Below are 15,726 nucleotides of genomic sequence, written 5' to 3' on the forward strand. Positions count from 1 at the left end.
CTCCGGTAAACGGGAGTTGCATAATCTCATAGTCATAGGAACATGTATAAGTCATGAAGAAAGCAATAGCAACATACTAAACGATCAGGTGCTAAGCTAATGGAATGGGTCATGTCAATCAGCTCATTCTACTAATGATGTGACCTCGTTAATCAAATAACAACTCATTGTTCATGGTTAGGAAACATAACCATCTTTGATTAACGAGCTAGTCAAGTAGAGGCATACTAGTGACACTCTGTTTGTCTATGTATTCACACATGTATTATGTTTCCGGAAAATACAATTCTAGCATGAATAATAAACATTTATCATGATTATAAGGAAATAAATAATAACTTTATTATTGCCTCTAGGGCATATTTCCTTCACCACCACCCTTCTCAGATCCACCTCTCTCCGACCACCTCCCGTGTTTTCCGCGTCGCCCAAATCGCAGCAGCCAACCATCATCCTCCTACCTCCTGCCCGAGCAAGCACGGCCACGGCCACGCTCACCGAAGTTCTGCACCACCCCAAGCTGCTTCACCTCCCTTGTCGTCCAGCGGAGAGCCCCGTCCTCCCGAGCTCTCCCGCAGGAAGCCCAGTGCCTGATCCAGTCGGGATCGGGGCGGCTACCCGTGCAGCGACCAGGAGCACGAGCTCCTCCTTCCACACCCCGCAGCTGAGGAACGCCATGTCCCCGCTGTTCCTCACCGGACTAGCAGATGGACCTCGCCGCCCTTACTCAAGGTCGCGCCAGCCGCTCCGAACTGCAGGTCCTCCTTAGTGCATCGCGTCTCTGTTTCTCACTAGCTCATGCTGCTGTCTCTAACCGCGTCGCCGCCGTGTTCTTCTTCAAGGACTGCACCACCGGGTTGGAACTCAGGAAGTGCTCCTCCATCGCTGTTGTTCTATCGGAGCACCGGTGCCGCGGATCCGCCCCTCGTCAGCTTGTCATCCCCATCTCTAGGCTCCCCTGCAACTTCTACTACCGCCTCCTTCCTCTCGTGCGAGACAAGCCGGCGCTTCGTCCTGCTCGATCCTGTCGCGCCCGGTGACCGCGCAAGCGAGCGCCCGTCTGCGCCAAGCCAATCGGCCCTGCAATCGCTGACCTCGTCGGGGAGCATTCAGGTCGCCCCATCGCGTCCCTGCCATCTCCCCTGCTGTCACTCTCCTTCCCTTCCCCTTTCTCTATCTAAAGTCTGAACTCTGCCTTTTTTCGGTTAGCAGCAGCCCCGTCAAATTCGCCACCTGAAGCCCCTGCCTCGACTCCTCGTGCCTGGATCCGTTCGCCCTCGCTCCTTTCCCGCGGGATCTGGCGTGATCCGGCGGAAAGAGCCCCGCCGCGGCGACCTCCTGCTTCCTGTCGCCATGGATGCCATTGTTTTTGTTCTTCAGAAACGAGCAGTTTCGCCTGCCCCTTCGCTCGTGACCGATTCGGCTGCTCATGTGGGCTGCAACCGCGGGTCAGCCTCCTCTAGCGAGGCCGAGCGCCCCCTTCCGACCGGGCCAGGCCCAATGTGAGGCAAAGCCCCTAGTGCCTCTCTTTTGTTTTTTTCTTTTTATTCTTTTCCTTCCTTTGGCCCAGCTAGTTTCGGCCCGTGTATCTATTTTTCCAGCGCTTAGGTTTTGCTAATTAATCAGAGACTGTAGGTTTTGCAGAAAACCCCTCCATGTTCATGCATTTAATAACTTCTAAACCGAGCATCGTATTAAAATGATTTATATATGAAAAATGACTAGAATTTCATCTCGTTTCATAATATGTCATTTTCATCCATGTTTAGAATGTTTAGAATGTTGTTTGCATATAATTTGCCCCTATGCCATGTTAAAATGATTTAATTCATAACTTAATAACCGTAGCTCGGTTTTAAATAAACTTTATATGTAAATGGGGTAGAAAAATGCCTAGTTTAACATGGTGACATCTCTTTGCATGTTTAACAACTATAAAATTGTGTTTAGGGCAGAACAATACCTAATCCAAAATATGCATATGCGGATTTTCCGGACTTATTGCTTATTGTTCCAGCCTCATTTAAACTTGCCTAGATAGGTAGTTTTCATATGCTTCACCCTCTTGCCATGTTTAACAACATTTAATATTGTTGGGTACATAAACAAGATCGAACTAAATAAGTCACGTGGTGTTTCATCAATATGCAACAGAGTTGCATATTGTGCTCCACTTAATTTGTAGAATTGTTTGTGCATTTTTGCCATGCCATGCTTCATTAAACCGGACATGCATCATACTTGATTATGCATCGTGCCATGATTATGTGGTGGTTGTTTACTATGTTGTGTGCTTCTTTCCGGTGTTTGCTTCTTCGGGTTGGTTCCGATAACATCGAGTTTGTGAGGACCCGTTCGTCTACGTCCGTTTGTCTTCATCATGGACTCGTTCTTCTTCCTTGCGGGATTTCAGGCAAGATGATCGTACCCTCGAAATCACTTCTATCTTTGCTTGCTAGTTGCTCGCTCTTTTGCTATGCCTATGCTGCAATACCTACCACTTGTTTATCATGCCTCCCATATTGTTGAACCAAGCCTCTAACCCACCTTGTCCTAGCAAACCGTTGTTTAGCTATGTCACCGCTTTGCGCAGCCCCTCTTATAGCGTTGTTAGTTGCAGGTGAAGATTGGAGCTTGTTCCATGTTTGGAACATGGATATTTTGTTGGGATATCACAATATCTCTTATTTAATTAATGCATCTATATACTTGGTAAAGGGTGGAAGGCTCGGCCTTATGCCTGGTGTTTTGTTCCACTCTTGCCGCCCTAGTTTCTGTCATATCGGTGTTATGTTCCCGGATTTTGCGTTCCTTACGCGGTTGGGTAATAATGGGAACCCCTTGACAGTTCGCCTTGAATAAAACTCCTCTAGCAATGCCCAACCTTGGTTTTACCATTTGCACTAACAACCTACCACCTTCCCTTGGGTTCTGCAGACTCAAGGGTCATCTTTATTCGAACCCCCCCCGGGCCAGTGCTCCTCTGAGTGTTGGTCCGACCGAGCAGACTGCAGGGCCACCTCGGGGCAACTTGAGGTTTGGTTTTACTCGTAGGATGTCTCATCTGAGTGTGCCCTGAGAACGAGATACGTGCAGCTCCTATCGGGATTTGTCGGCACATTCGGGCGGTGTTGCTGGATTTGTTTTAACTTGTCGAAGTGTCTTGTAGAACCGGGATACCGAGTCTGGTCGGAATGTCTCGGGAGAAGGTATATCCTTCGTTGACCGTGAGAGCTTGTCATGGGCTAAGTTGGGACACCCCTGCAGGGATTTGAACTTTCGAAAGCCGTGCCCGCGGTTATGGGCGGATGGGAATTTTTTAATGTCCGGTTGTAGATAACCTGAAGTTGACCTTAATTAAAATACACCAACCGCGTGTGTAACCGTGATGGTCTCTTTCCGGTGGAGTCCGGGAAGTGAACACGGTGTTGGAGTTATGTTTGACGTAGGTTGTTCTAGGATCACTTCTTGATCATAGTTTCTCGATCGCGCTTTGCCTTCTCTTCTTGCTCTCATTTGCGTATGTTAGCCACCATATATGCTAGTCGCTTGCTACAGCTCCACCTCATACCTTTTATCCTTCCTATAAGCTTAAATAGTCTTGATCGCGAGGGTGTGAGATAGCTGAGTCCCCGTGGCTCACAGATACTTCCAAAACCAGTTTGCAGGTGCCGATGTAACCGAGCAGATGACGCAACCAAGCTCAGGAGGAGCTCGATGAAGATCTTGTCATTTGTGTTGTTTCGTTCTAGTTGTTCAGTAGTGGAGCCCAGTTGGGGTCGATCGGGGGACCTTGTCGCATTTGGGGTTGCTCTTTATTTTGGTTCCATAGTCGGACCTTGATTGTATTTGGATGTTGTAATGCTTTATTCATGTATTTGTGTGAAGTGGCGATTGTAAGCCAACTATGTATCTCTTTCCCTTATGTATTACATGGGTTGTGTGAAGATTACCTCACTTGCGACATTGCTTTCAATGCAGTTATGCCTCTAAGTCATGCTTCGACACGTGGGAGATATAGCCGCATCGAGGGCGTTACAAGTTGGTATCAGAGCATTTCCCGACCTTAGGAGCCCGACTGCTTGATCGTTTTTTAGCGACCGTTGTTGAGTCTAGAAAAATGTTTTGAGTCATTTAGGATTATATATATCGGAGAGTGAGGAATTCTTTTTACTTCCCAGTCCCTTCATCGCTCTGGTGAGGCAACCTGACGTAGAGTTTTGGCTCTTCTCTTCTCAAATTTCACTAAATTTTTTTTAGGATCATGCGGGTATCTTGGAATTGTTCCGATCAATTTGTGATGAGAACATTGTTCTTGGTGCCTCCTGTCATTTAGGGGTTGTGGCAGTGTCCCGGGGAGTTGAGCTCCGAGGTGTTGTCATCACAATTTTATTGTTGCAGTTCTGGAATACCTGAGTTTAGTTTCGCCGACATCAAAAATCTCTTTTATGCAGTTGTTGGTGAGATAACCTCGACGCCACCCAGTACTGGGGCGGGAGTTCGGGAGTATTGCCATAACTTGTATAACGGATGCTTTTCGAAGGTTGAGGTAGACGATTTCCGAAGGTTTCTTGGTTATGTGTTGAAGGATGGATACAGCTGGATGTAGGATTTGCTAGTTTGGGTGAGATATTATGCTTCCCCTGTATCCCCAACACCTGATTGCATAACCGGAAAATTTCGGGAGTTTATAAGTGGGAATTCAAGTAGCTCTTAGGATATCTTTCCGACATATGTATGATATGAAATTGGGGTTCGACGTCTAGTGGTCCGCCTATTCACGGTTGGTTTTACAGTGGTCTTGTTGTGTCTTAAAGAGTCCTTGGCTATGCTGACTCGGGGACGCTTCGTATGTCATGTGCACTGCCTTGTACATGATGGTGCTGTATGATCGAGCCTGTGTAGGCCCCACCACGAAAACTTCGGACGAAATCTCTATCATATGTTTGTTCTGGCTTATTCTGCAAGCCAATCCTTTGTTTTGTTTTTGAGTTGTGGTATTCGAGTTGCTTCGAAGTCAAATGTTGATCCCATACTTTTTCCGAAATGGTGTTCTCATACTCCGATGTGGATACCAATCCTCATGATAATCGAGATTGTCATGTCAGTCCTTTTCAACTGGCGTTTTTTCTCTTCAAGTGGATCCGATCACTTCAACATCCGCAAGATCACCTCTTGGGTTTTCCAACGGTGTTCGTTTCATCCATTCCAAGTTGCATTTATTTTCCCGCCCACCCACCCTTTTTCTTCAAGGATTCAGATTTCTTAATCACTATCCATTTTATTGATGGAAGTCTCTCCATTCTTTTTCCTTCATGTTTTTTTACCCGGTGTTTCTCATGAAGATGCTCTACTCGTTCGTCATTCTTCATTCTTTTCTTCTCCGGTGGATTCTATTCAAGCTTTTGGTGTTGATCATATCCTTTTTCCTCGTTTCAAGTACCTTCTCTTACCGGTGCTCCTCATATTCATTCATTTCTCGCTATTCAATTGTTCCGGAGTGCTCAAGATATCTCAGAAGATTCGTTTCCATTCTCAATCCGTTCAAGCTTTTGCGAGGTTCTTATCTTATTCAAGCCATTTAATTCAACCGGTGCAATCTCCTTTTTCAAGTAATCATTCTACGATGTTTCTTTTGAGTGGGCCCTAACCCACAGGTCTTTTCCCAGGATCTTACCTGACTCTTCTTATTTTACCGGAGCTATTCTCAAATCTTTCAAAGTTTGACGTAAGAATGATTTATCATCAGTCAAATGTCTTTCTCCAAGATCGGTTAAATTCTTTTCATCTTTGGCTCTACCTCTTCGCTTTTGATTCTTTCGGAGTATCTCAACAATTCACGGTGGTGTTTCTCATCGTCATTCTCAGAATTTGAAGACTGAAGAAGAGTTTCTCTTTAATCTTGCTCCATTCTCTTAAAGATTCGTGATTCTAGTTTGTTACCATCCTCTCGTAATTGTTTTGATCGTGAAAAATTCTTTTCACCTATCCGAAGCAATTCAAGAGTCTTCTTAGTTTGTTATCCGGAGTCCATCAATTCAGGTTTATTCATTCTCAGCTGTCATTTATCATTCTCCTATCTTACCGGTGCTTTGTTCAAGTAATCTCTAATCAGTTCGTGATCCCTTCATTCTCTTGTATCTAAATTCTCTCAAGCACCTTCGTTCATTTGCTAATTCTTACCGGTGATTCACCCCTACTTCGATCATTTTCAATTCTTACGGTGGTTCATTCAAGAGTTCCTCTTCCTTCGTTTATCATATTAATTCATTCGTTGTTTCAATCCTACCGGCGGTTCATTGAAGACGTTCTCAAGTTATGTTATATCTATCTTAATCCTTTCTATGAGAATAAGTAGTTTGCCAAATCCGTTGATTGTCATCAATTTAATTGGTGAAGGATACGCATAACGTAATTCTTATTCTTGCTCCATCCAAGTGATTAATTCCTTATTTCGGAGGTTCATCAAATTCTCGATTCAAGTTGTCCATCTTTCTTTTCCGGAGCTCAAAGTTATTTCAATTATCATTCCAAAGATCCATCAAATCATTGCAAGGATTCACCTTGTGTTTTCGACCTCTCTTTCCTTTCGTTTGATCATTCTTTTCTTACCGGAGTTCTTCAAGTTGACTCTACATGATGGTTCATAAAGGATTTAATTCCTTCTCGAAGCGTTCACCAACATTCTTTTCTGAGGACCTCATGCTTTCTTCATCCTGTTCCGGAGTGCAATTCTTTCTTTCGTATCATTGGAGGTGGTATTATGTCATTCTTGATAATTTGAATTCATGTTTCATGATTCACATGTTGTCATGAATGAGATATTTTAAATCCATCAATCTCGTCATTGGAGTTATCTTGGGTTATATTTCACCTAAAGCCTTCTCTAAGGTTTGTTGCTATTATGGTGCTTATAAATGACCCAAGTTCTTCTTTTATCCTCCCGGTGAAATAAGTTTCTCGTCTCCTTGTTCATATAAATCCAATCAATTCTTTTCCCATGGGTGGCAGGTTGTCACCTCATAAGTTGAGATGTATTCCATAAGACCATATCAAAGCTTATTCTTTTCATTGTTGGTTTTCCAACAACTCTGTTCTAGCATTTGTTGTAAGCATGCTCCCCCAAGATCTTGTTTCCCTTCGTTCATTCCATTCGATTCTTAATTTTGTTCTGGAGGCTTTGTGATGTTGCTCTCTTCAACCCATTTTTTCATTCTGTCAGGATTGTGTTCTTTTCTTGGTTTATCCATTTAACCGGAGTGTTGTGTCCTTTTTGCTCTAGCTCTTTTCGCCTTATCAAGCCTTTCATCTCTTCTCAACCTGAGTGCTGTTTGAGATCTTTCTTACCCCTTGTTTCATTCATTCATTAGTTCCGGAGGCAGTGTGTTGTTGTTCCTTGTTCCTTTTTCTAACGGAGTGTTTTCAACTTCGTTCATCTCCGTTGTATTCTTTTCTCGAAATGGCTTAACCTTTTCAAGGTTCTTTGGTTTCACTCGTTTGTCAAAGAAGCAACTTAGTTTTACCTCTTCTCTTTCTCTTCCGTTTTCCCTCCGGTGCCATTCTAGATCTCGGGACGAGATGCTCTCGTAGTGGTGGAGTGTTGTAACGCCCCGAGATCGATGTGCCAGGTGTCCTCCAGTTATTCGCTGTTGTTGCCATGTCTTTCGCTTGCGTGTTGCATCTTGTCATGTCATCATGTACTTTGCATCATCATGTTTTCAAAACTTGCATTCGTCCAGGTCTTCCAGTTCCGTCCGTTGTCCGTTCTAAGCTCAGACACACTCGCACTCGCCCGCGGCACGTCCGAAATATTATTTTATAAGTGGCTGGAAAAATGTTCTCGGAATGGGATGAGAGTTGACGTGTGGTCTTATTATAGTGCAGATAGACCGCCTGTCAAGTTTCAACGCATTCGGAGTTCGTTTGATGCCCCAACGGATAACTATAGCGACAATATAGGCGGTCAAATCGTCGGACGTTTTCGGTCTCCGGAAATAGTCGTCGGGCCTCTCTCTTTTCTCTTATCTCAGCCTGAGGCCTTCTGCACAGCCCACTACCACTCACCGTCAGGCCCTACCTAAACTCTCTCGTCAGCTCGCGGCCCTCCTCGCGCGCGCGCCCGAAAACTGTCACGGACCCGACCCGGACTATCGTTCCCGTTGTGTCCGGAACATCCCCAAACATCTACAAAACATCACCGTTTTGTCATTTGGTTTTCCTAACCAATTTATTCTCGACCGTCGATTTTCAATCAGATGATCCAAACTCCCCTCTTTCCCTATATACAGTGACTCCCTAGTCTAATTTAGGACCTAACCCTAGAACCTAGCCGTCCCATCCATCCTTTCCCATCGCGCCGCCGCCAGCCCACCTGGTCTCCTCCTCGTCTTCCCCAACGAGCCAACCACCACCCTTCTCAGATCCACCTCTCTCCGACCACCTCCCGTGTTTTCCGCGCCGCCCAAATCGCAGCAGCCAACCATCATCCTCCTACCTCCTGCCCGAGCAAGCACGGCCACGGCCACGCTCACCGAAGTTCTGCACCACCCCAAGCTGCTTCGCCTCCCTTGTCGTCCAGGGGAGAGCCCCGTCCTCCCGAGATCTCCCGCAGGCAGCCCAGTGCCTGATTCAGTCGGGATCGGGGCGGCTACCCGTGCAGCGACCAGGAGCATGAGCTCCTCTTTCCACACCCCGTAGCCGAGGAACGCCCTGTCCCCGTTGTTCCTCACCGGACTAGCAGATGGACCTCGCCGCCCTTACTCAAGGTCGCGCCAGCCGCTCCAAACTGCAGGTCCTCCTTAGTGCATCGCGTCTCTGTTTCTCACTAGCTCCTGCTGCTGTCTCTAACTGCGTCGCCGCCGTGTTCTTCTTCAAGGACTGCACCACCGGGTTGGAACTCAGGAAGTGATCCTCCACCGCTGTTGTTCTACCGGAGCACCGGTGCCGTGGATCCGCCCCTCGTCAGCTTGTCATCCCCATCTCCAGGCTCCCTTGCAACTACTACTACCACCTCCTTCCTCTCGTGCGAGACAAGCCGGCGCTTCGTCCTGCTCGATCCTGTCGCGCCCGGTGATCGCGCAAGCGAGCGCCCATCTGCGCCAAGCCAATCGGCCCTGCAACCGCTGACCTCGTCGGTGAGCATTCAGGTCGCCCCATCGCATCCCTGCCATCTCCCCTGCTGTCACTCTCCTTCCCTTCCCCTTTCTCTATCTAAAGTCTGAACTCTGCCTTTTTTCGGTTAGCAGCAGCCCCGTCAAATTCGCCGCCTGAAGCCCCTGCCTCGACTCCTCGTGCCTGGATCCGTTCGCCCTTGCTCCTTTCCCGCGGGATCTGGCGTGATCCGGCGGAAAGAGCCCCGCCACGGCGACCTCCTGCTTCCTATCGCCATGGACGCCATTGTTTCTGTTCTTCAGAAACGAGCAGTTTCGCCTGCCCCTTCGCCCGTGACCGATTCGGCTGCTCATGTGGGCTGCAACCGCGGGTCAGCCTCCTCTAGCGAGGCCGAGCGCCCCCTTCCGACCGGGCCAGGCCCAATGTGAGGCAAACCCCCTAGTGCCTCTCTTTTGTTTTTTTGTTTTTATTCTTTTCCTTCCTTTGGCCCAGCTAGTTTCGGCCCGTGTATCTTTTTTTCCAGCGCTTAGGTTCTGCTAATTAATCAGAGACTGTAGGTTTTGCAGAAAACCCCTCCATGTTCATGCATTTAATAACTTCTAAACCGAGCATCGTATTAAAATGATTTATATATGAAAAATGACTAGAATTTCATCTGGTTTCATAATATGTCATTTTCATCCATGTTTAGAATGTTTAAAATGTTGTTTGCATATAATTTGCCCCTATGCCATGTTAAAATGATTTAATTCATAACTTAATAACCGTAGCTCGGTTTTAAATAAACTTTATATGTAAATGGGGTAGAAAAATGCCTAGTTTAACATGGTGACATCTCTTTGCATATTTATCAACTCTAAAATTGTGTTTAGGGCAGAACAGTACCTAATCCAAAATATGCATATGAGGATTTTCCGGACTTATTGCTTATTGTTCCGGCCTCATTTAAACTTGCCTAGATAGGTAGTTTTCATATGCTTCACCCTCTTGCCATGTTTAACAACATTTAATATTGTTGGGTACATAAACAAGATCGAACTAAATAAGTCACGTGGTGTTTCGTCAATATGCAACAGAGTTGCATATTGTGCTCCACTTAATTTGTAGAATTGTTTGTGCATTTTTGCTATGCCATGCTTCATTAAACCGTACATGCATCATACTTGATTGTGCATCATGCCATGATTATGTGGTGGTTGTTTACTATGTTGTGTGCTTCTTTCCGGTGTTTGCTTCTTCGGGTTGGTTCCGATAACGTCGCATTTGTGAGGACCCGTTCGTCTACGTCCGTTTGTCTTCATCATGGACTCGTTCTTCTTCCTTGCAGGATTTCAGGCAAGATGATCATACCCTCGAAATCACTTCTATCTTTGCTTGCTAGTTGCTCGCTCTTTTGCTATGCCTATGCTACGATACCTACCACTTGTTTATCATGCCTCCCATATTGTTGAACCAAGCCTCTAACCCACCTTGTCCTAGCAAACCGTTGTTTGGCTATGTTACCGCTTTGCTCAGCCCCTCTTATAGCATTGTTAGTTGCAGGTGAAGATTGGAGCTTGTTCCATGTTTGGAACATGGATATTTTGTTGGGATATCACAATATCTCTTATTTAATTAATGCATCTATATACTTGGTAAAGGGTGGAAGGCTCAGCCTTATGCCTGGTGTTTTGTTCCACTCTTGCCGCCCTAGTTTCCGTCATATCGGTGTTATGTTCCCGGATTTTGCGTTTCTTACGCGGTTGGGTAATAATGGGAACCCCTTGACAGTTCGCCTTGAATAAAACTCCTCCAGCAATGCCCAACCTTGGTTTTACCATTTGCACTAACAACCTACCACCTTCCCTTGGGTTCTGCAGACTCAAGGGTCATCTTTATTCTACCCCCCCGGGCCAGTGCTCTTCTGAGTGTTGGTCTGACCGAGCAGACCGCGGGGCCACCTCGGGGCAACTTGAGGTTTGGTTTTACTCATAGGATGTCTCATCTGAGTGTGCCCTGAGAACGAGATATGTGCAGCTCCTGTCAGGATTTGTCGGCACATTCGGGCGGTGTTGCTAGATTTGTTTTAACTTGTCGAAGTGTCTTGTAGAACCGGGATACCGAGTCTGGTTGGAATGTCTCGGGAGAAGGTATATCCTTCGTTGACCGTGAGAGCTTGTCATGGGCTAAGTTGGGACACCCTTGCAGGGATTTGAACTTTCGAAAGCCGTGCCCGTGGTTATGGGCAGATGGGAATTTGTTAATGTCCGGTTGTAGATAACCTGAAGTTGACCTTAATTAAAATACATCAACCGCGTGTGTAACCGTGATGGTCTCTTTCCGGCGGAGTCCGGGAAGTGAACACGGTGTTGGAGTTATGTTTGACGTAGGTTGTTCTAGGATCACTTCTTGATCATAGTTTCTCGATCGCGCTTTGCCTTCTCTTCTCGCTCTCATTTGCGTATGTTAGCCACCATATATGCTAGTCGCTTGCTGCAGCTCCACCTCATACCTTTTATCCTTCCTATAGGCTTAAATAGTCTTGATCGCAAGGGTGTGAGATTGCTGAGTCCTCGTGGCTCACAGATACTTCCAAAACCAGTTTGCAGGTGCCGATGTAACCGAGCAGATGACGCAACCAAGCTCAGGAGGAGCTCGATGAAGATCTTGTCCTTTGTGTTGTTTCATTCTAGTTGTTCAGTAGTGGAGCCCAGTTGGGGTCGATCGGGGGACCTTGTCGCATTTGGGGTTGCTCTTTATTTTGGTTCCGTAGTCGGACCTTGATTGTATTTGGATGTTGTAATGCTTTATTCATGTATTTGTGTGAAGTGGCGATTGTAAGCCAACTATGTATCTCTTTCCCTTATGTATTACATGGGTTGTGTGAAGATTACCTCACTTGCGACATTGCTTTCAATGCAGTTATGCCTCTAAGTCGTGCTTCGACACGTGGGAGATATAGCCGCATCGAGGGTGTTACACTGTCGGTGTGACTGAGTGGAACAACTCGGTGGCACCGAGATGCAGAATCGCAAGCGGTGCTACCTCTTGAGCATGCGTTGGTTTTCCCTTGAAGAGGAAAGGGTGATGCGGCAAAGGAGCGTAAGTATTTCCCTCAGTTTTTGAGAACCAAGGTATCAATCCAGTAGGATACCACGCGTGAGTCACCTCATACCTACACAAACAAATAAGAACCTCGCAACCAACGCTATAAAGGGGTTGCCAATCCCTTCACGGCCACTTGCAAGAGTGAGATCTGATAGAGATAATAATAATAAGATAAATATTTTTGGTATTTTTATGATATAAATTGAAAGTAAAGATTGCAAAATAAAATAGATTGGAAACTTGTATGATGGAAAATAGACCCGGGGGCCATAGGTTTCACTAGTGGCTTCTCTCAAGATAGCATAAGTATTACGGTGGGTGAACAAATTACTGTCGAGCAATTGATAGAATTGAGCATAGTTATGAGAATATCTAGGTATGATCATGTATATAGGCATCACGTCCGTGACAAGTAGACCGGCTCCTGCATGCATCTACTACTATTACTCCACACATCGACCGCTATCCAGCATGCATCTAGAGTATTAAGTTCATAAGAACGGAGTAACACTTTAAGCAAGATGACATGATGTAGAGGGATAAACTCATGCAATATGATATAAACCCAATCTTTTTATCCTCGATGGCAACAATACAATACGTGTTGTTTCCCCTACTGTTACTGGGACCGAGCACCACAAGATTGAACCCAAAGCTAAGCACTTCTCCCATTGCAAGAAAGATCAATCTGGTGGGCTAAACCAAACTGATAATTCGAAGAGACTTGCAAAGATAACCAATCATACATAAAAGAATTCAGAGAAGATTCAAATATTGTTCATAGATAATCTTGATCATAAACCCACAATTCATCGGATCTCGACAAACACACCGCAAAAGAAGATTACATCGAATAGATCTCCAAGAAAATCGAGGAGAACTTTGTATTGAGACCCAAAGAGAGAGAAGAAGCCATCTAGCTAATAACTATGGACCCGAAGGTCTGAAGTAAACTACTCACACATCATCGAAGGGGCCATGGAGTTGATGTAGAGGCCCTCCGTGATCAATGCCCCCTCCGGCGGAGCTCTGGAAAAGGCCCCAAGATGGGATCTCTTGGGTACAGAAGGTTGCGGCAGTGGAAATAGGATTTCGTGGTGCTCCTGGATGTTTTCGGGGTATGTGAACATATATAGAAGGAAGAAGTAGGTCAGTTGAGCCACGAGGGGCCCACGAGGAGGGAGGGCGTGCCCAGGGGGGTAGGCGCGCCCCTCTGCCTTGTGGCCACCTCGTTGGTTGCTTGACGTCCACTCCAAGTCCTCTCGATCACGTTTGTTCCAAAAATCACGCTCCCGAAGGTTTCATTCCATTTGGACTCCGTTTGATATTCTTTTTCTGCGAAACACTGAAATAGAAAAAAACAATTTGGGCTGGGCCTCCGGTTAATAGGTTAGTCCCAAAAATATTATAAAAATATATAAATAAGCCCATTAAACATTCAAAACATAATATATATTTAGCATGGAACAATCAAAAATTATAGATACGTTGAAGACGTATCAAGCATCCCCAGGCTTAATTCCTGCTCGTCCTCGAGTAGGTAAATGATAAAAACAGAATTTTTGATGTGGAATGCTTTCTAGAATGTATTTTTCTCTATTGTGGCATGAATGTTCAGATTCGAAAGATTCAAGATAAAAGTTTATTGTTGACATAAAAATAGTAACACTCCAAGTATGCTAATCAAGCAATTATGTCTTATCAAAATACCATAGCCAAAGAAAACTTATCCCTACAAAGTCATATAGTTTGGCCATGCTTCATTTTCGTCACACAAAATGCTCTCATCATGCACAACCCCGATGACAAGCCAAGCAATTGTTTCATACTTAGCCTTTTCAAACTCTTTCAACTTTTACGCAATATATGAGCGTGAACCATGGACATAGCACTATGGGTGGAATAGAATATGATGATTGAGGTTGTGTGAGAATACAAAAAGGGAGAAAGTCTCACATTGACGCGGCTAATAAATGGGCTATGGAGATGACCACCGATTGGTGTCAATGCAAGGAGTAGGGATTGCCATGCAACGGATGCACTAGAGCTATAAATATATGAAAGCTCCTCAAAGAAACTAAGTGAGTGTGCATCCAACTCGCTTGCTCACGAAGACCTAGGGCATTTGAGGAAGCCCATCATTGGAATATACAAGCCAAGTTCTATAATTAAAAGTTCCCACTAGTATATGAAAGTGACAAAATAAGAGACTCTCTATCATGACGATCATGGTGCTACTTTGAAGCACAAGTGTGGAAAAAGGATAGTAACAGTGTCCCTTCTCTCTTTTATCTCTTTTTTTATTTGGGCCTTCTTCTTTTTTTGGCCTCTTTTCTATTTTTTTTGTTATTTTTCGTCCGGAGTCTCATCCCGGCTTGTGGGGGAATCATAGTCTCCATCAACCTTTCCTCACTGGGACAATGCTCTAATAATGATGATCATCACACTTCTTTTTACTTACAACTCAAGAATTATAACTCAATACTTAGAACAAATGTAGCAACCAGACCTCAAACGGTCCAGTCTCTATGCCCCGGTGTCATCCCTGGATCAGTAATGCTGACACCACACAGTACTTGAAGGATTTATAGCAGAGTAGCAATCACACACTTATTACATCGAGTGTCTCAAAAGAGAACTTATTACAATAAATATGGCTTAAGGCCATCTAATAACGATAACAGCGGAAGGCTTGGAAGATAAGTGAGTCCATCAACTCCAACGGCATCACTGAGTATAGAACCACGACCTAAAACTCCTTAATCATCGTCTGAAAAGTCTGCAACATTAACCTTGCAGCCCGAAAACAGGTCAGCACATGGAATATGCTGGCAATGTAACACATAGAGAGTAACGGAATGAAACAGCTATTCTATATGCATATTTGGCTGGTGGAAAGCTCTATGGTTACAGTTTTGCGTAAAGCCAATTTTTCCCTACTGCAAAGGAATAAAATTTATTTAACTATCATGGTGGTTGTTAAACATTGAGAATGGTTGACAGCATTCTCAATCCCAATTAAACATCATCATTAAACAAACCCAACAAAATTAATTTTTGATTAACATGTTGAGATTCACATGATAATCCAGGTACTAGATACTCAAGATGTCCATAACCGGGGACACGGCTAACCATGATTAGTTTATACACTCTGCAGAGGTTTGCACACTTTTCCCCACAAGACTCGATCTCCTCCGTTGGATTTCTCGCACTACATGGTGTTTGAGAAACGGATGACCAAGACATAGTCTTTCAGAAGCACTAGCACCTTACGATGGATAGACCGTACCACCTACATCCCCTACATCTGTTAGTCTACCACTGTAAGAGTTCGCATGACTTAGTCAACTATGCTAGAGCCCATAATAGCTTGTGGCTGCACACGGAAGTTTCTAGCATGAATAATCTCATGATCCCTTTGAGCCTGGGTGGCGGTCCAAAAGAAAACAGGCAAATCCTGGAATACCCAGGTGCCTCAATCCACCCAGATGTGTGTTTAAGTTGCCACCTTAAATAAACCATTAA

General features: G+C 45.0%; 1 protein-coding gene across 2 annotated transcripts; it reads left to right on the top strand.

Annotated features, from left to right (window-relative positions):
• The first annotated feature begins 617 nt into the window (after positions 1–617).
• Positions 618–9,715, top strand: LOC119297216. Of its 2 annotated transcripts, none has more exons than XM_037575089.1 (2): positions 618–1,113; positions 9,246–9,715. In XM_037575089.1, the coding sequence occupies exons 1-2, from the start codon at positions 799–801 to the stop codon at positions 9,537–9,539; spliced, it is 609 nt and encodes a 202-aa protein (XP_037430986.1). In that variant the 5' UTR covers positions 618–798; the 3' UTR covers positions 9,540–9,715. The 2 variants fall into 2 exon arrangements, with proteins under 2 accessions (XP_037430986.1, XP_037430987.1); XM_037575090.1 differs by lacking the exon at positions 9,246–9,715 and adding an exon at positions 1,213–1,564.
• Positions 9,716–15,726: the final 6,011 nt, after the last annotated feature.

Source organism: Triticum dicoccoides, chromosome 5A (assembly GCF_002162155.2).
Source record: "Triticum dicoccoides isolate Atlit2015 ecotype Zavitan chromosome 5A, WEW_v2.0, whole genome shotgun sequence".
NCBI classification, from domain to species: Eukaryota; Viridiplantae; Streptophyta; class Magnoliopsida; order Poales; family Poaceae; genus Triticum; species Triticum dicoccoides.

Coding starts and splice junctions, on each gene's coding strand:
- LOC119297216 (XM_037575089.1), top strand. CDS start 799: ATGCTGCTGTCTCTAACCGCGTCGCCGCCGTGTTCTTCTTCAAGGACT. Junction 1,114..9,245: donor CCTCGTCGGGGAGCATTCAG/GTCGCCCCATCG, acceptor TTCGGTTAGCAG/CAGCCCCGTCAAATTCGCCG.